General features: G+C 29.3%; 1 protein-coding gene and 1 long non-coding RNA gene across 8 annotated transcripts; both read left to right on the forward strand.

Moving 5' to 3' along the window:
- Positions 1 to 7,819: 7,819 nt before the first annotated feature.
- Positions 7,820 to 10,190, forward strand: LOB (Lateral organ boundaries (LOB) domain family protein). 4 transcript variants are annotated; one of them, XM_028062632.2, is made up of 2 exons: positions 7,820 to 8,259; positions 9,247 to 10,190. In XM_028062632.2, the coding sequence occupies exon 2, from the start codon at positions 9,256 to 9,258 to the stop codon at positions 9,814 to 9,816; it is 561 nt and encodes a 186-aa protein (XP_027918433.1). In that variant the 5' UTR covers positions 7,820 to 8,259; positions 9,247 to 9,255; the 3' UTR covers positions 9,817 to 10,190. The 4 variants fall into 4 exon arrangements, with proteins under 4 accessions (XP_027918433.1, XP_027918431.1, XP_027918430.1 ...); XM_028062630.2 differs by having other exon boundaries at positions 7,821 to 8,207; XM_028062629.2 differs by having other exon boundaries at positions 7,822 to 8,259; positions 9,252 to 10,190.
- A 6,815-nt stretch (positions 10,191 to 17,005) lies between these two features.
- Positions 17,006 to 19,870, forward strand: LOC114178816 (uncharacterized). Of its 4 annotated transcripts, none has more exons than XR_003603384.2 (8): positions 17,006 to 17,355; positions 17,491 to 17,553; positions 17,652 to 17,762; positions 17,952 to 18,164; positions 18,259 to 18,357; positions 18,469 to 18,564; positions 18,641 to 18,688; positions 18,837 to 19,870. It is a non-coding gene; the product is annotated as an uncharacterized LOC114178816 (long non-coding RNA). The 4 variants fall into 4 exon arrangements; XR_003603382.2 differs by having other exon boundaries at positions 18,842 to 19,870; XR_014993682.1 differs by having other exon boundaries at positions 17,879 to 18,164; positions 18,641 to 19,870.

A 19,870-nucleotide genomic window follows, 5' to 3' on the forward strand; every position in this document is an offset into this window, starting at 1 on the left:
TATTTACATATAGTTTATTGAATCCGACTTAACTAGCGAGTTCGGAATGGAGGGCGACCCTTAATTCACAAATAACAATTTTTTATTAATTTTTATTAGTTTTGAGTTTTTATGGTTCCTTTGTTTTAAGTAATTGGATCTTATGTTTTGACCTTTGATTTTTAAGTAACTATGTTGTATATTATAAATTTCTTTGATTTTCTTTGTGGTACACAGAAATAAAATGTTTAGTTTTGTTTCTCTTTGTAATTTCTTTTCTCGTATAATATCAATGAGAAGATATATTGAAAGTCTCACATTAATTAAAGATAAGATCAATTTACATTATATAACGTAGGATGTAGGTGCAAATTTCACCTTACAAACCTGTTTTGTAAAATTAAATTAGATTTAAAATTCATTTCTTAAGAATTTTTTTATATTTTTTCACAAGTTTTTTATTATAATTACTTATTACTTTTAATTATGTAGGTTGAAAATTTGATTTTTTAAATACTAAAATAATGTTCAATAATATTTAAATATTTAAATAATGTTTATTAAATTAACACTCTAATTTTAGACTATATCTTAATAATAATATTTGTTAAAATAAATGAATATCTTGACTGTACTATTATAAATAAATAAATAAATAATATATATATATATATATATATATATATATAAAATAAATTGGAAAAAAAATATATTTTTAAGTAGGTCAATTTATTAACTCATCAAACCGTGTGGATCAAATCGAATTGTAAAAATTTTTTTCTCAAAAAAAATAAACTGGGTTGAATTATTTTATTTTTAACTCAATTTATGATGATTCAACCCATATGAATTGGATCAGCACATTTTGATACTTTTATCCATGTTACCATCAATAAATTGGTATTAGTTTTCCCTCTTTCTCGTGTATGACAACATTAAAAAAAAAAAAAAAACCTTGAATTGCGGAGGAAAAATTTTACTGAAAAGAGAGTATAATGCTCATAGAAGCAATGAATAGTAGCGAGTTCTGTATTAAAAGAGTCCTGCTTCACTAATTAATTCATAATGAATTATTTGTTTGTTTTTTGACTTTATGATGCTTGTTAGGTTATTGCTATATTTTTCGGGAATCAGCAAAATTAATTTAAAATTAAAACTGAAAGCAATATTTGAATAAAAAGTTGTTTGCTCCATTTCTTTATAGCCCACAAAAGGATTATTGTAGCATCTCATATCTCAACAATATACCTATCATCCTAGCAGATTAAATAATTAGAATAGCAGCAATAGATTGAGTTTTTCCATATATAATAATGAAAGTATGGTCTTAAAAAAGTGAAAGTTTTTACTTATGGGGCTTTAAGTAGCCAGTGGGGAGGCATAACAAAGTGGCTGATGGGGCATATGGAAAAGGAAAAGTCTCTTCATTATGCTTAATTAGAATTTGTGCAGGTTGTTTAGTGCCTAATTACAAATATATATATATATATATATATATATTAGATAATAAATAGATATAGATATGCATAGATAATGAATACTAATATTTTAATTAGTTATTTGTTGATGAATGAGCATTTAATTCGTATATATCTACTGTTCATTAATTATTATAAGTATGTTTTATTTAAGTGTTTTAGAAAAAAATCAAACTACAAATATAATTGATCTTTTAATAATTGTGTATAGAATTAAATTTATATATTTATACTTTTGAAATTAAAATTATTTTAAGAAGATTAATTTCTGAAATTATGGTATAGAAAAAATAAATTCATTTATATTAATATTTTATTTAAATTATTATACTTTAATATTAATTATTTTATTAAATTTATATTTTAATACATTTATTTTAAATTAATATAATCCTCACATAATCATGAGTATAAAAGATGATTGTTTGTATTTTTTTTTTATGGAAATTTAATAAGTAACATGATGGATAATAAGAGTATTTGCTAGATCCGATCGGAGTATATGATGATCCAATCTAATTTAATTTAATTTCATTTCATTTCATTTATAATTAAACTAAATCTGAGTTAATCCAAACCAACCTATTCTAATTTGAGTTAAAATAAGTTTATTATGGATGATCCTAGACTGAACCCAATACCTTGTTTATTGACAAATTGAATTATGTTTTTTTTTAATGCTTTGAATTTATTTGAATAAACTTATTGTGATTTGACTTGTAGCTTATTATTGAAAATCTTAAATTAAATTTTGTATCTATTGTGTTGTTTTTTTCATTAGATTTACATTTACAAATTACAACTTTTAATAGAAAAAATAAAAATATTTCAAAATCTCAACACCCTTGATCCATCCTAATTCAACCCACCAAAATCATCAAATTAAGTTTAACATTAAAAGAAGTAAAAAATCAACTCAAAATTCAATACTAAAAAAGATTGGATAATAAATTTGTCCAAACTTTACCAAAATTAAACTGCCAACATCTGTAATAGCCTAATAGGTAACGGAACGAAATTTTACAAACGAGACAAAGTAATACCTAAACTATTCTCACCAAATGTGATCCCTAATAGCACCACATAATCTCTTGCAAGTTTTATGATGATGTCGTCTTCCTCACATTCTAATGAGAGAGAAAATATTAAAAAATTATCACATTAATTTAATATTTTCCTTAAAACAAAATAATTAAAAAAAGTATGTGTAAGCTCAACCTAGTTGCTGATTACTTAACGCGAAACATGTGTTAATGGATGTTAGTAAACAATAAGGATCAAAATGTAAAATTATTATGGGATCGAAGCAAAAGTTATCTTATTAAGAAGAAAAGAAAAATCCACTAGTTTATTGGAACCAAAAACTTACTTAAATTAAAAAAAAAAAAAAATCACACGCATAAAATTCCTTTCGATTGTTGATGCAGTTATTTAATAAATAGTTGATTACTTAAAATAACAATAAGAATCAAAGTACAAATAATTTTGTATAAAAGACTAAAAGATAATATTAATCTTATGTTAGGAATCCAAGTGTTATTTTAAGTTCCACACTCGTTAGAAATGAGAGAGTGAAACACTATATAAGAATAAAGACTCATAAACCTCATTAGTGGTGTCAATGCCTTATGTGATTGGGCTTAGGTCTCATTGGTGTGTTGTATATCCCCAGTAAAACCCCCTCTGTAATCCTAACAACTTAAAAGTATATTTACAAAATTTATTTAGAGTGAAAAAATATTTTTAAATTAATCATTCTGGATAGAGATGGCAAATAAACTCGTCCCCATGGCAAATATTTTTTCAACTGGGTATGGGGATGGGGATGAATATATCCCCGCCATATCTCCATCCTCGTTTAAATTATTAAAATATTCACAATTAATTAAGTAATCATATATATATATATATATATTCTATTTTTTATTTCTTCTAAATATTTGGTTTGTCATGAAACTCATTCGCATCTTCAATATATTTTTTTATCTTATCATAACCTTTATGTAATTATGTTAAAATGATGTATGTCAATTAAAAAATTTTTATGTTTAACATTTGAATATTTCTATTATTTTTTTAAATTTTGATTTATTGTATATTTTTCTTTCACATGAGAATGTTTAATACTCTCAATTTAAGTGTTTAATAGCATAAACATTTCATTTACTAGGTAATATAAAAAAAATTCTTTACTTATAATTATTATTAATTTTTGTTTCATTTGAAGAACTGTTTTATTTCGCTAAAACAATTTTTGTTATTTCTCAACCATTGAGTATATATGTTGATATTTGAAAAGTTTTCTTAGATCTCTAAGATATTTTTCATCTTATCATACCCTTAATTATACATCTTTTTTTTTCTTTGTGCAATTCCTTCCAATAGTTTCCAAATTGTTTATAAGACACACATTTGTTAATTTTTTAATATTTTTATTTTTGTTTATTTTCATCATGTAGAATACTATTTCGATAAATTTTATCTAATTATTTTTTATTTTCTAACTCATTACAATCATACTTTAATTTTTTCACTATAATTGTATAAATAATTTTTATTTACTACAATATAAAAATTTAATGTAATTGCTATGAATATTTTTTTATCACCATCCAATATATATTGGAGTTTAAAAGATACAAAATCTATGATAAAATTTTATTATGTTTATTATTTGTTCTTTGCGTCATTTTTTTATCCACTACTAAAAAATATGATATTACATGAGAATTTTCTTGCAAATTTGTTAAAATAATTTGTAAGAAAAGACTTTTTCCTGCTATTTTCTTTTAAATTTTAATTGGCAGGTAATTCCTTTGTGGGTAATTATTTCCTACAAAATTATAGAATTCACAAGTATTTTCTACAAAATTTGTTGCAAAAAGTGTTTTATACAAAATATTTTGCAAAAAAATTGACAAGAATTTCCTGTAATTTTTTTCATAACAAAATTTATAGGTATTTCCTACAAAAAAAATTCAAAACAAAATTAGCAGGAATTATGAGTTTTTGTAGTAGTGTATCAACTATTGAGTATATATGTTGATATTTGAAAAGTTTTCTTAGATCTCTAAGATATTTTTCATCTTATCATACCCTTAATTATATATTTGTTTTCCTTTGTGTGATTCCTTCCAATAGTCTACAAATTGTTTATAAGACACACATTTGTTAATTTTTTAATATTTTTATTTTTTGTTTATTTTCATCATGTAGAATACTATTTCGATAAATTTTATCTAATTATTTTTTATTTTCTAACTCATGACAATCATACTTTAATTTTTTCACTATAATTGTATAAATAAGTTTTATTTACTACAATATAAAAATTTAATGTAATTGCCATAAATATTTTTTTACCACCATCCAACATATATTGTGGTTCAAAAGATACAAGATCTATATTAAAATTTTATTATTATGTTTATTATTTGTTCTTTGCATCATTTTGATCAAGTGATGTATCATAACTTTTATTAGTATATAAAAATAGATTCATTATAATTTAAAAAATTGAAATAAACAAACATTTAAAATATATTTTAATTTAAATATTTTTTTCCTTTTATATTTTTTTAAAAATATTTTTAAAATTTATCAACTAGGTTTCATTAATGTTTGCAAATTTAATAAATGTTTTGGTTCTCATTAAATTTTATTTGGTATTATAATCTAAAATGTAAACAATTATAATTTATTTCAAAGTATTTGATATCGAAGAAACAACTATACTCCTAATATTGAATATTTGATAATATTATGTTTCCTTTACCGTAATTTTTTATTATTTTATAAAAATTAATTAAAATTAATATTAAAATAGTAAGAAAATGGGTACGGGTATGGGTACGAGATTATACCCGTTACCCGGTGGGGATGAGGATGAGACAAAAGTTTGATACCCGTTGGATTTGGGAATGGGGATGAAGATAAATTTTTTTACAAGGATGGGTATAGGATAGTAAAATCCGTCCCTGTCCCGCCCCGTTGTCATCCCTAATTGTGGAAAACCATTATTATTTTAGGCGAGTATTATACTCCTTTAAGATGATATTCGATTGATCATTCAATTACTTGTAAAATCGGTATACTTGTAAAAGAATTCCTAAGAGCTACAATTAAGCAAATGCTATTTAAGAAGATAATGGAATAAATGCGGTAGAAAACATACTTTGTTTAAAATAAATATGTAAGACATAGATTGTTGAATATGTTTAGCATAATTGATGTTATTTTAGCTCGTTGAGGTTGTTTTCAATAATTAATGGTATATTAAATTTATATATGTTTACTTCAAATTTTGGTATAGTTTACAAATTACAACTGTTAAAATTATTTTATAATTGTTAGGAGACCCTTTAAAATATAATTATGTTTCATGCATTGAATAATATCTATTAATCTTATTTCAAATTTATCACAATATGACTATACGGTTTTTTGTTTTATTGGCATGACTATACTGTTTACACCATGTGCCGACTTAACCGATTATAGAAAGACATTATTCACATAATCATGGTTTCTGACAAAGTAAAATATTTTTACTTTTTGCATCAAATGTTAATTTAATCAATGTAAAAAAAAAATTCTTACATTCATTTTAGTTACAATGTAAAAGACCTCTAACTTTCTATATATAAGAATTGAGAAAGGAAATCCATCAATTAATATGTTAATAAGAAAAACTTGGTTGGAAAAAAAAAATCTAAATAACCAAAACTATCAAACTACAAACTGGAAATTTGCACACAATGGGAGATGTATATCTCATTTCTTGCTATATTTTCTAAGTTTACTTACATTAAGGAATAAACTCATCAAGAGTCAACAATATGCTGGTAAAATTGTGTGACGACATCTATAAATAAAAAAATGCAATATTTATCGATTAACAATACACAGAAAATAATATAAATAAAATTTGCCATAACAAATGCGTGGCTAATCTCTAATAAATTGTTTTTTAGGAAAGAAAATAATTTTACTAAAGCAGAGTATATTTCTTTCTTTCACTATAGAAGAAAGATAAACAAAAATACTAAATTAAATTTAAGTATTCAATAACTTTTAATTGAACTAATTTTTAATTATTGAATTGAAAATTTATTTTATATAAATCATGTCTGTAAATATAAATTTAAAATTAGTTGTATACACACAAAAAATGGCCTAATATAATTATTAAGATATAAAAAGTTCATGATTTTCCTGTTATGGTTTAATTTTCATAAAATTTGACAAAAACAATACAAGGTATAGTCATAATTTACTATTATGTACATCGGCATGTAACACATTCTGGGTGCATTTTACTATGATTGCAATTAGAAAAAGATACTAAAATAGTCATTTATTGTAAAAAAATTATTCTAAGAAAATTAATAGACCAGGCTAACAAATTTCATTACACAATAAATACAGACAATTCAGATCATAGTAAAATGATAAAAGTTAATAGAGACGTGACATCCAATTTAATTTATATATATCATAAGGGTGTTGTATTTAAATAAAAAATATGTGAAATTATTAATAAGGAATAACTTGTATGGGTTATAATAAAGGTATAATAATTTGATTCTATATATATGAATTGGTGAGCGACGGTAAACGTTACATCTGTAGATAAGACAGAAGGCTGAAACGGATAGCCGCAGTCAATGCAATTTGACCTAGAGCTTCAACTCCTTCAGCATTTATTAACGTATATACGAAATCATTCATCACTCTCCTTCATTACACTCCCTCAACACCACACCATCAACGTAAAACATAATACGTACTTCAATATTAATTCAACTAAAACAACCCTTGGTGGCTGGGTCAATCTTCACAGATACTGTAGTAATCTGTAAAAATAAGCTACTTCTGTCATTGCGTAATTAAATACCGAGGGCAGTTGGGTGCAGTGTACTCAAAATATCACCGTGTATATACCATTGCTGATTTTTGCAAATATAATAACAACCGCATCATCATTGTTTAGAGTCTAGGGAGGATTATGATCTATTCAAACACAAAAGTCCAACCATCTCTGCTCCTGGTGTCAAAATGATCGTACGCACACGCATTCTTGTTACCCTTTCTGTCCTTATAAAACAACATGGTAAAGCAAACCACTAAGTATTTCCGACAGCCTTCAAATATTTGTTAGTCACCGTGTTAATTATTATTATTCTTAACAATGTTCCATCTATTTTACTCTTTTGTGTGGTGTTAATTAGTTAATTTCTATGTATATGTAATAATAGTCTTTTTGTCCCTTTACATGTGTTAAAAAATGTGGTTTGATGTTTTGTGAAAAATATAAATCTGTTTGAGTGCATGAGTTGGAGTAGGATGGAGAATGTAAGACATCCCCACCCACATTCCTGATAGATATTATTATTGGATACAAGGTCATAGTTATTCTTTCTAGTCTACCTCCATTTATTACCTTTGTCTTTTGCATCCATTCCTTCTCCATCCACTCAATGCTGTTTGCCTTCCCCCCTCTCTACTATCACCTTTTACCACTTAATTAACAGCTTTTCATAGTTCACTCTCTCTCTCTCTCTCTCTCTCTCTCTCACTATATCTGTTTGTCGCTCTCCCCTTGTTCCTCTCTTTAATTAGGGTTTCCTCTTTAGGACTGCTTCATCCTTTAGCAAATCTGAGGCTTATACCTCTCGTTGCCTTAGCCTACTTTGTCTCGGGAGGAAAAAAGAGAACAGCTTCCGAAGGACCTCCAACAAGGGAAAAAAGGTACTTCCCTTTTAGTTCATCTATTACCAAAGAAAACCTACATCAAAAACAGGTAAAATCATGTTTGTGTCTTGCTTTCTTCTCTGCTCCCTTTCTTTATGCATATATAGTTCTTTCTCTGTTTTTGTTTCTTTCAAAGTAAATTAACGGTTCATACAACAAAACCATGCTTTTCTAGGGCTTTTCTATTTTTGTGTTTTTTCTTTTCTATGTAGTCATCAAATAATAATCCTGGTTTGTTGCAGAAGCCAGATCCCTTGCTGGCTTAACTTATTTAATATTTTCAGAAGGAAATTATGACTGACTGCCTTGTCATGCAGCTGAGTTAATTCTTCAGCAGAACAAAGATTTATACAGATAAAGTGTTCTTATCTGCGCCGGTGTGTGAACATTAAATATAATGTTTCTTCAGATAAGGAAATGAAGCAGAAGAGGAAAACATACCATGAACCTTTGGAGGAATTCAGATCAAGATTTTACAGATAACAGGCTTAAAACCAAGAGTTCTTTACTGTTTTTTTTTTTGTCATGAACAGAAAAAGAAAAGAAAAAGAGGAAAGAAGGAAAACACATCTTTTTCAGAAAAGGAAACGAGAAAGGAAAAAGATAACCATATTAATATTATAATTGAAAGTTACAAAGAATCTTTGAATTTATGCCAGTCAGCATATATAATCTCGTTGCATGTATGTATGTAAAGGAAGAGGGGAAGTTAAGGGTTGTTTGTCTGGGGGAGATTTATAGAAGACTTAAGTGTCTATCATAGGAATTGTACTATTGCAATTGTAAATACTTAGAAAAGCTTTTTCTATATGTATTCTGCAACCATGATAATAAAAATCCGAGAACAAATCAAGGCTTGTTAAAATAAGTGGAATAGTACATACTAAGAGTGCAACTGGGCGAACTTGCATCAGATCCAGTTTTAGGATGATTCATTTGTTTCGTCTTTGATAAGAAGTTTGAATCTAAAACTGCTTAGTGAAGAACTTGAGAAGGATATGAAGTTTGTTAATTGGTTTGATGGGCATGTTTGTAGTGCAGGCAAATGGCATCATCCAGCTCCTACAATTCTCCATGTGCTGCCTGCAAATTCTTGAGGAGGAAATGCATGCCGGGATGCATCTTTGCGCCTTACTTCCCACCGGAAGAGCCTCAAAAATTCGCCAACGTGCACAAAATATTTGGTGCTAGCAATGTGACGAAACTCCTGAACGAACTCCTCCCTCAGCAGAGGGAGGATGCAGTGAACTCACTCGCATACGAAGCAGAGGCACGCGTGAGGGACCCAGTTTATGGCTGCGTAGGAGCCATCTCTTTCCTGCAGAGACAAGTTCAAAGGCTCCAAAAGGAGCTTGATGCTGCAAACGCTGATCTGCTACGCTACTCTTACACTGACATCCCTCCAGCATCTCTTTCTGTGCCACCAGGACTTGCTTCATTTCAACATGTGCCCCAAAGGCAGTTTACTGCAAGATTTGGTAACGAAGCAACTGGGTTCTATCGCCAATCTACTGCAACTGCTTATTCCTTTCCTTATGCCCTTCCTTGGACTGATACCTCTTCGGAGGACATCAGTGAGGGAGGAGCTGCAGGAGGTAATTTGTGAATTAAGATTGCAGTATTAACCCTTCTAGGGTTTATACTTTTTGAGGCGTGGCCTGCAATATTCTCATGGCGTGGTGATATTATATGTGTCTACTATGGACTCTTGGCTATGTAGCCTTAGTTGGACTCTTCTAGCTAGGTCACTGAACCTCTACCGTGTCTCTTAATTTTATTTCTTGCCTTTTCTTTCCTAGATGATGACCGTGTATTGTTTAAAACTTATATATCCAGGGACTTAGGTAGTCTTTTCTTTAGAGCCTAAATAAGTTGGTAGAACATGCATTCTAATGTATGTGCCTACTACACCTCTTATTGGGTATTGATGCAACTCTAGGCATGTGCAATGTGAAGCGGAATTGACATCTTTCTCGGTCATTATTTCTCATTCAGAATAAGTAAGCATTAACATTAGTAGGTTATAAAGCCTAATAACTCTACATTCCAGCCTGTTTTCTCACTTTAATTTGCTCTTATTTGTGGACCACCTTTTTAATAGCTTTTTTTACTCTAATTAGTAATTAACCCAGTTTATATATAGGTAAAGCTACTCACTTATTCGAATATTGTTTTCCTTTCTTTACTATCCGATCCGATGTGAGTTTACTTCATAATAAAATTATTATTCCTTGACATATATTCAAGTCAATGGCATTGAGGGAATCGAATTAATTAGATGTCACAGTCAGAGACACAAAGACAAGATATTAAGCTTGAGTTCAGCTATGATGTAGTGTTGTTGTATGTAGTTTTTATGTAAAAAAGTATGTTCCTGATCGTAATCCAAGACATCTTGTTGCTAGCCCGCGATATCTTCTTAAATTTTGGTGAGATATACGTTGGGCATTGGGTATGGTGTTTGATGAACTCAACTAACAGGAAAAACGAGCAGTGTTTTTCTGAACTTGTGTCTCTGCTGTAATCTAAACTAGTTTGAATTGTAGTTTTCATCATGTACTGAAAAAAAGGTAAGATGATGAATATCTCGGTCTAAAACATTGTCTTCCCGTGAGACTGAGGCTTAGCTCCATCTCCACTTTTCTTTAATCATAAAATATCTGAAATAGTGAGCCACAGTCGCTGTCCTTGTTGGATCCCATACATAAAGTAATAGTAGTAGTTCATTCATCCTTAGGGTTTTCAGCTTTTCTTTCTCTCTCTCTCTCTCTCTTTCATCTATATCCTTCGAAGTGTACCCTGCAGGCTTGCCCTACGAAACTGTTGCTATCAACCCCCAACACCACCTCCACCTCCAGACAATACTGTGAAACAGTATGAATGACCCCTTCTCCCTCTCTCTCATACACTGCAGCTACATTGACAACAATTTGCATGCATTCCACCTTATATAAATTATTTTAGATGCTAACTATACGGATATGGAAATTTATATATGTAGCTTCCTTTTTGCTGATAAAAAAAAATGTTTGTAGCTTCATTGAATGGAATTGGTAAACATTAATAGCCTCTATACATCTTCTTCATTGGATTGTTTCTATCTAGGCAAATGTTAGTTTGCAATTTGGCAGGTAAAATTCTGATCCGATCCTGGTGAGATCAGAACCACAGAAGTTGCAGCATTTTTTAAAAAAAAAAAAAAAAACTTAATCCGAGGAAATAACAGGGATAGGGTTAGGGTTTTTTTCCACGATGAATTCATTTCCCTGAAGAAAGCAACCATGAAAGGAAGCAAGTACTGGACATCCATATTCTCTCATGTATGTGTAAATATAATGACGTTAAAAAGGAAGCCTAATTGTGTATTGTTTATAAATATAAGAAAAAAAGAAAGAACAGAAGTTGAATTTGAAATGATGAAAACTGAGACAATCCTTATATATTATCTAAATTGTTCATAATAATATTGAGGTGTTTGCAGAGTGAGTGTAAGTACTGAGCTAAATGCTGAAAACATCTTCTGTTTCTCCCTTCAGTTTTGTCAGTCACTTTATTAGTCCCTCTCTCTCAGGACACAGCACACAGACACTGTTACAGTCATTAAAATGAAGAAAAAGTCAGAAGGCTCACAGCCCTCCCCCCTCAAAGAATATGAATGTGTATGAGGGACACGAGGGCGTTCGCAGCGAGAGAGTCACGTCCATATTAAGACCTCCAATTCATAACCTTCTCTTTCTCACTTTATATATCATAATATGACTGTGAGAGTCACCACGACCCCTCCTCGAGATCACCAAAGGCCTCAACCTTTTCTTTCTTGGAATTTTTGGTGAAGCAAATCTAATCCCCAGAATATCTCCCTCATACCGTCAAGTCCCTTTTAACGGGTATAAATAAGATTAGATTATAGCATTGGAACTAACAAAAGAGAAAATAATTTGTGGCGAATAAATAACCAAAGGAAAATTAAGGGTGTGATATATACACTGTTGTGGGTCAGAGAAAAAGTGAGTATGGCTTTCTGAACTTGTTGTTTCTCTGAATGAATGCAATAGTTATAATTTCAGAATCCATCAAACCCATCAATCTTCTTCAGTCTGCACTAAGACGTGGAAAAGAAGCAAAGAGCAGGTGAAATTGGCAGGGTGAAGTTATTAGAAAGGACAAGCATGTGGGGGGTCCTATCCCTATTTAAGCCCCCACAACAAATTCTTTATGTCCTCGTGCACCTAATAAAAGCCCACAATGGGTCCAGGGACTTGTATCTTTCGCGTTATGTGGTTTAATTTCCACTCTCTCTCTCTCTACATACACATACACATACACTCACAGACCCAAACATGTACTAATGTACTTTCGTCATTCGTCACATTATGGTCAAGAGAGACAAAGAAGTCTATTGTCACCCTAATAGTATTTACAGGCAGTCGTTGAGACAAGTATACGTGCACATATGATGTGTCCACTTCAATTGTGTGTACCAAAAATATTCCGAGTCTGAAAAGCATAACTCAAACTGCTAATGAACTTGGTCATCATTCATAAGGCTCGTCACTCTCAGTCTTCATAATAACTTATCACCACTCAATTATATTTCTCTTCCTATCTTCCTTTGACCATCATCTGTCATTGTCAACTTCTTCATTTCAATTATATCTCCCACTTCATTCAAACTTTCTTCACAAAAACTCTCCAACTTCTACCACTAGAGAGACAAATATATGTTCATGTTTTTAAAACGTTTGGCAACATAAAAGATCAAGTTTACGTTATATGTACGTGAGAAGTCAAATCGATATTTAGATGTAATGTGGAGAACAACATGTTAGTAATGCTGATGTGAAGGTTAATGTAATTTTGGATTTTTTTTATGATTTTTATTATATTTTTAGTTATCAGAATCAAATGTTATATTTGGAAGAATAAGAGAAATAAATGATTGGTATGGTAAGTCTATGAAAATATACTGCTAAGTCTATGAGAATATTTTATCTAACTTTATTATTTTCTATATGTTGATGGAGACATAAATCTAATTTAAAGATAACATATGAAGTTCAAATCTATAAATCTAGAGAAAGATTTATGGGATGGAATTTAATTAAGTAGTTGATCTAAATAATTGTTTAATCCATTTTTCATCATTTTAAAATTAATGTTTGTATCTTTTTGAATTAAATATTTTATGTCTTTTAAAATACATAGGTAAGTTTTTTTAGTATTCTTAAATTTCCTTAATCACGATGACAAGTAGTGAAGTATAAGAATGAGTGAAAACTTATGTGGAATATAGCGTGTCTTACATCGTTTTTTATATATAAAAAATAAAAAAATTATAAAAAAAAACCATAATTACATTAACTCCTCTAAATTATAAGTATATAGAATATATATTCATTCCAAACTACATTCATATTCATGCTTTAACTTCATTATAACAGAAAGATTTTTTTTTTTTCGACTCATCCATTATCAAGCAACAAAAATAATGAAATGATTTTGAAAAAAGAAAAAAAGTATATTACATACTCATCCCAACACAAAACAGCAACTACTAACCAAACCTTTTAAATTGATCCAAGCAAGAATGAACCTGCATCCCTAACAACATTTCACAACCACTGCAAAATAAGATGCATTTGAAAGAGTTTAAAAAATATATCGAAAAGAATTTTGAATTCAATTTTTCTAGTGACAAAAACTAAAGACTAACGATTATCGATAAAAAAAATAACCGCTGAAAAAATAACCACTGCGATAAAATCAATTTTGCTTTTAAACGCTGAGGAAAAAGATATTAATCACAGCTTTATTAAAAGTCATGTGTCATGCACATGCTTTGTTACGGTTATATCATTAAACAATAGATAGGGATGAGAAAGAACAACATTGTATTTCAGATATAACTAGAGGGTTAATTGTTATGTCAAATAAAAAAATAGTGTAATTTATTTAAATATCAATAAAGGCTTGGATATATAAATTAAATTACTTTTTGCATTGAAGAGTGAACCAATAAGTTATGCTGTCAAAGTGAAAAAAGAGATTAGGCAATACAAAAGATTTTATTGGTATAAATTTTAAGGTACCAGTATAAAAATCAACAAAATTACTACATATAATGTAAAATAATTTTAAATTGTTAGCTTATTTTCTATATAAGCTCCCAACTTATGGAAAATTAAATGAATATATATTATTAGTTCATTTGTGTGGACCATAATATTCATACATACAATTTATTTCTTTTAAACGAAAAACAAAGCTAAAAAATCAATTACACGTATAAGAATTTTCTCATTTTAGGGAAAAAATAGAGCTGTAGGAAATATAATAGTTCTAATACTATGCATAGTTTCTATTCAATTGCATTTGTGGTATTTTTATCCCAAAGGTTAGAGCAATTATCCAACTTTAAAATGTACATGATTGTTACGGAAATCTCATTAGGATAGATTTTTTATTTTTAAATGATTTTGATACTATGTTAGAAGTAAGTTTTAAACCTAATTCAATCCCACAAATTTGTTATTTGTAAGATGATTTATAAAGTGAGGTTTACACATCATTTATATATTATAAAATTGTTTGTCTTATTTCTAATTTATGGAAGACTTGCAACGGTTACTGAAATTTATAAGTTTAATTTTATAAACAATCACATATATTTTCTGTGATTATTTTTCTCTTAAAACGACTGAACTATTTAAGGGAACTATCCTATTTGCTATAAATGAAAAGGGAAAACATGTATTGTGCCATGAAAGAGGTAAGGGAGGAAGAGAGCGATCAGAGAAGTTCTTATCACACTTGTTTAGTCAAATTTTTTTCTTTTTATTCACTTGTCGGCTTACGGTGTTTTCTTTTATTTATGAAAGAAAGAAAGTGCAAAAAAGTGATAATTGACATAATTATTTGCTGTGAGTACTTTTGGTAAAAGTGGTAAAAATATAAAAGAGCGGGAAAGAAAATGGTATATTTATAGAATGAAATAAATATCTCTAAAAAAAATGTAATAATTTTGGGTGTTGTAAGCATATGAAAGTTAAATGATATTTTTCAAATTATGTTCCCTTTTTAATGTAGTTTTCTTTCTAAATTGAAACCAACCAACCTATTTTTGTGGTGTAGCGTTTGCTTGGTCAGAGTAGTCCAAAAATCTTATATCGGTCTATGGGAGGAGTAAAAAAATATTTGCTTTAATATTTAAGAAAGTTGCTATTTTATTAAAAAAATACTTTTATTGTATTAAAACTAAAGTTTGTGTTCGTATTTATTATTTAAAGGATTGAAAACAAATTAGTTTTGATATTTAAAAAATAATGTTTAGATACTAAAACTTAAATTTTTATATACAATAATCTATATTATTGTTTTGTCATTGACATAAATATTAAAACCGATATTTAGCGCTCTTACTCCACTCTCCTTTTTTCCTCTTTTACACACAAAATTAAGTATTTTATAATTATATTTTTAAAAAAGTCATTATTAATATAATAATAATGAACGTAAATGAAAAAGTATTAAGATTTTATTATTATTATTATTATTATTATTATTATATTAGAAAAAGAAGTTGTTAAAGGATTTTGTTTTGAAAATGGAGTTCAAAATATATTTTGCCTTTTAAAAGTGAGGGTGATTTTAAATAACAAAGGCCACCATGTTACTCTAAGGTATTCCATTTGATATGGACCTACAGGATCAAAATTGGACTTTTACTTTCAGCATCCGATCAATTTACTCGTGCACCTCCTCAAATTTTTAAAATAATAATTTTTCAGCAACTCCTCTGTAAAGGTGACTTCCAGAACATAAATTCTTAAATCTTCCAAGAATAAGTTTTCCGAATATTTGGAAACAGAATTTTCAAAAACAAAAAAATCAGAATGAGATTTCTGAAATAAAATTTTCAATACACATATAATATTTTTTGAAATAAACTTTTCGAAATATTCCTACATAAAATGTTTCGGAAGTTTTGGACTTGTCTACATAATATATGAAATATGTTCCGGAAAAAAAACTTACCAAAGGCAGTTTTATTTTTTTTTCTTTCTCATTTTCTCCTCTTCTTTTTTCCAGTATAAACTACACTCCATTATTTTCTTCCTGCACCCCTTACTTTTGGAATTTATTTTCCGGAATATAATAAACAATTTCCAAACTTTTTTTTCTGAAAATCAAACATCTCTTTTTCCGGAAAGCATTTCCTGTAGCTTTTGATGGGGTTGGAGAAGAAATTTAAGGAGGTGGAGGAAGCAATAGGCTAAAATTGAGGTTAAATTTGGTACGGCTGATATAAATAAATAAATAGGTGCTTTGGTCTTCCATCTCCAAAATTTCTTTTATATCTTCAAAAACATTTATCCTTTAAAAAAATATTTTCATATGTTAATATATATATATATATATATATATATATATATAAAGGTTAAATTAAATTCATGAGAATGACTTAGAAGATAAAAATAATTATATAAAAAAAATTAGAAAATTAGTATTCTACATAAAAATATTAAAAATAAGTAAAAATGATTAAGTGCCATAAAAATAACTTGATACACATTAAATGAAATTGCAAAATGAAAAAAAACTACAGTTAAGAATATGATGACACTAAAAATAATTGTTAATTAGTAGAGGTTATTTTGTGGAGGTTATAAAAACCCTCCACAAATTAATATTATTTAAGATAAATAGGATGAATTATGTAAAAGCTAATAATTCTACAATTTTTAAGTTATTTTGAAGGGTTATATGACCTCCGCTAATAGATTTTGGGTTTGGACCCTCGTCTTTTCATCCTTTACCTTCAAAGGTTTCACACTCAGTTAAACCCTCGTCTTTTCATCCTTTTCCTCCAAAGGTTTCACACTCGGTTTACGTTTTCCCCAAATTCCCAAATCCAAAACTAAACGCCACATTCATTTTCGTTTTGGTGAGTTTAGGGTTCATCTCCCAAATCGGTTTTTTCACCTAGGATCGATCAATCTCGTCATCAAACCTAGCATTTCGCGGTTCACGATGGGTTGCCGGAAGTAGGGTTCACTCCTTACAACAGTTTCACTCTGGACCATGCCAAGGGACCAAGATTGGGGGCTCCACGTTTGACAGCTATGGCACAAGACCTTCATCCAAGGTTTGTTTTTATCCTTGGTCGTCATTTTGCATCATTACATTGTGCGCAACAACTGTTCGATGAAATTCATCTCTGTACTCCTTTTCTTCTTCTTTACCCATATTAATGTTTGATTATTTGATTATTCTATTTTAGTTGAGAATTTTTGTGTCAGATCCAGTATTCTGAGAAGGACTTCGATGACACTTATAAATATAGGTATACGCGCTTGAATCCATTTTCTATACCTTTCTAATATTATTTTTATTTCAATGATTTGTATACCTTTTTTCTTAATACTATAACATGCGTTACAGAGGAAGAATGGCTATAATCCTGGGAAGCGAAGAGTGAATCATAAAATGGATATGGAGAAAAGAGAAGAGATGATTCGGATGACCGTTTATGTGTCTAACATTGATCAACTGGTATAAATTTTATCTCTATTGTTGATTGTCTTGTTTCAGTTAGCTTACAATGTTTGCCACGTCTGTTAGTGCTAATCATTATTGTTTAAATTTTTTTGTGTATTCTTTTGTTTCAGCTAGTTTGTAATGAGTATTCATGTTAGTGCCAATCACTATTGTTTGGCTGGTTTGTTGATTCTCCTATTTCAGCTAGCTTGCAATGTTTGCAACGTGTATTCATTTGAGCCGGTATTGTGGATTGCTTGCAATGTTTGCCACATGCATTCATGCTAATGATTGTTGTCTAGCTGCCTTATGGATTCTCTTGTTTCAAAAACTGATACCATGCTTGGATATTATCCGCTGAGAGTGCTGCCTTCAAAATCTGCCATTGCACCTATGAATCCAACATTTTTGCCTATGGTAATATTTTTTTGTTCATGATGCCTATTACACATATTTGAAGATGTTTGGCCATAGTGAATTAGCATTGCTATTAACCTTCCTGATGGTGCAGTATTTCTCAGTCTGAAGATGAAAGGGAAATGTGCTCAAGAAGCTCAGGACACAAGGTGCACACCAGCTCAATGCCTTTCTAGGCTCTATATACATACTTGTAAGCATTAGACTCAAAAAAGGCGATATTAATGATATATGATAGTTGCATGCACTTATGAATTTATAATCATCATCAACATATTGATGATCATCAACATTTACTGATCAGAACTTGGAAAGCTAGAAGTCCTCACATTGGACCAAAGGAACGATCATGGACCTAAATTACAACTTGCCCCCGAATGTTTCTCTAACAACTCTTGAGGTAGAACAAATGCTAAGGATATTTGTAATTGTAACACTTTTGACTATCTCTCTCTCTAACCAAATTTCTTTTGCAGGAGTTAGATGGTGGAGTTATGCTTCTCCGTTTGGCACATCTATATGAGGTTAGTCTATACAAGATATTTATCACATATGAACAAAGCCAAATTGCATAAATACATGTTTTAGCGTAATTTAGTTTGATTATGTAATATTGTAATATCTCTCAGTTTTAATATCATGTTTTCTCATGTTTTCGATGTGATTACCAAGTGAAGATGTTGAATATTCAACTCTAACCAAAGTAGAATTGAAGAAGTTGTTTGCCAAGAAAATGGTACGTAGACATTCTTTTCACACATAAAAAGGGGTTTCTTACACTACAAAAAAATTATTATTCAGTAGGGGTTAATTTCTAGAGGTTATAAAAATCCTCTATGGGATGGATTTTTGAATTTTACCTTCTAACCGTTAAACTAAAATCACTATTCATACATGTAAGTGGAGACTCATTGGACAACAATTCTTGTATTGGTGTAAGTGGAAGGTTTCTTAGTACTAATTTCGTCGAGCCTTTATTTTCTGTTGTCCAAAACTCATATGGGACACAATTTCTCCATTTGTATTGTTGTCTACTACATGAGTGTTATGTATTAGGTATATTAGTTATTTGTCTAAGTCAGAATCTGACTTAGTTTTGTGCCTCTTCATCTTTGTTAGCCTAACATGGTGCAACTTAATCAATGGGCTTAGAAGAATTTTATTATTATTATTATTACTATGTTTGCTTTCATTTTTCTTATGGGATAGAGATCACGATGTTGAAAGCAACTATACCAGGAAAATAGCGATATCTTGAATGTGTAGGTCAGCACTTTAATCTTGTTTAAAAAGATCAAACTTCCCCCCAAAGACCTTTACTGTATTAATGAGAAAGCTACCTTCTATTTGTTATCATGACTACTCTTTTTAAGTTGTTATTGGTGGTTTTTATAGTGATATAGTGTATTTTATTAGAAATAAGGAGCTTTTAGGAGAAACACTACCTTCTTGCAGCTAATATTTATCTTTTATAATTCCAACAAACTGGTGATGCAAATGAGCCTGAGTCTTCTATGGGTACAAGAGGACCATCTGGTGGTAGCAACATTTAGGGTGTTGATGATGTTTTTTAGGATGAAACTATTTTAGTGTATTATGAACTTTGAGTAAGTATGGATTAAGTTGTAATTGTTTCAATTTAAATCGCTTTTATGTTAATATGTTGATTTTGAGACACAAAAGTTCTAATGATATATATTTGAGCA

Source organism: Vigna unguiculata, chromosome 3 (genome assembly GCF_037176805.1).
Source record: "Vigna unguiculata cultivar grain cowpea cultivar isolate G323 ecotype 2 chromosome 3, ASM3717680v1, whole genome shotgun sequence".
Classification (NCBI taxonomy): domain Eukaryota; kingdom Viridiplantae; phylum Streptophyta; class Magnoliopsida; order Fabales; family Fabaceae; genus Vigna; species Vigna unguiculata.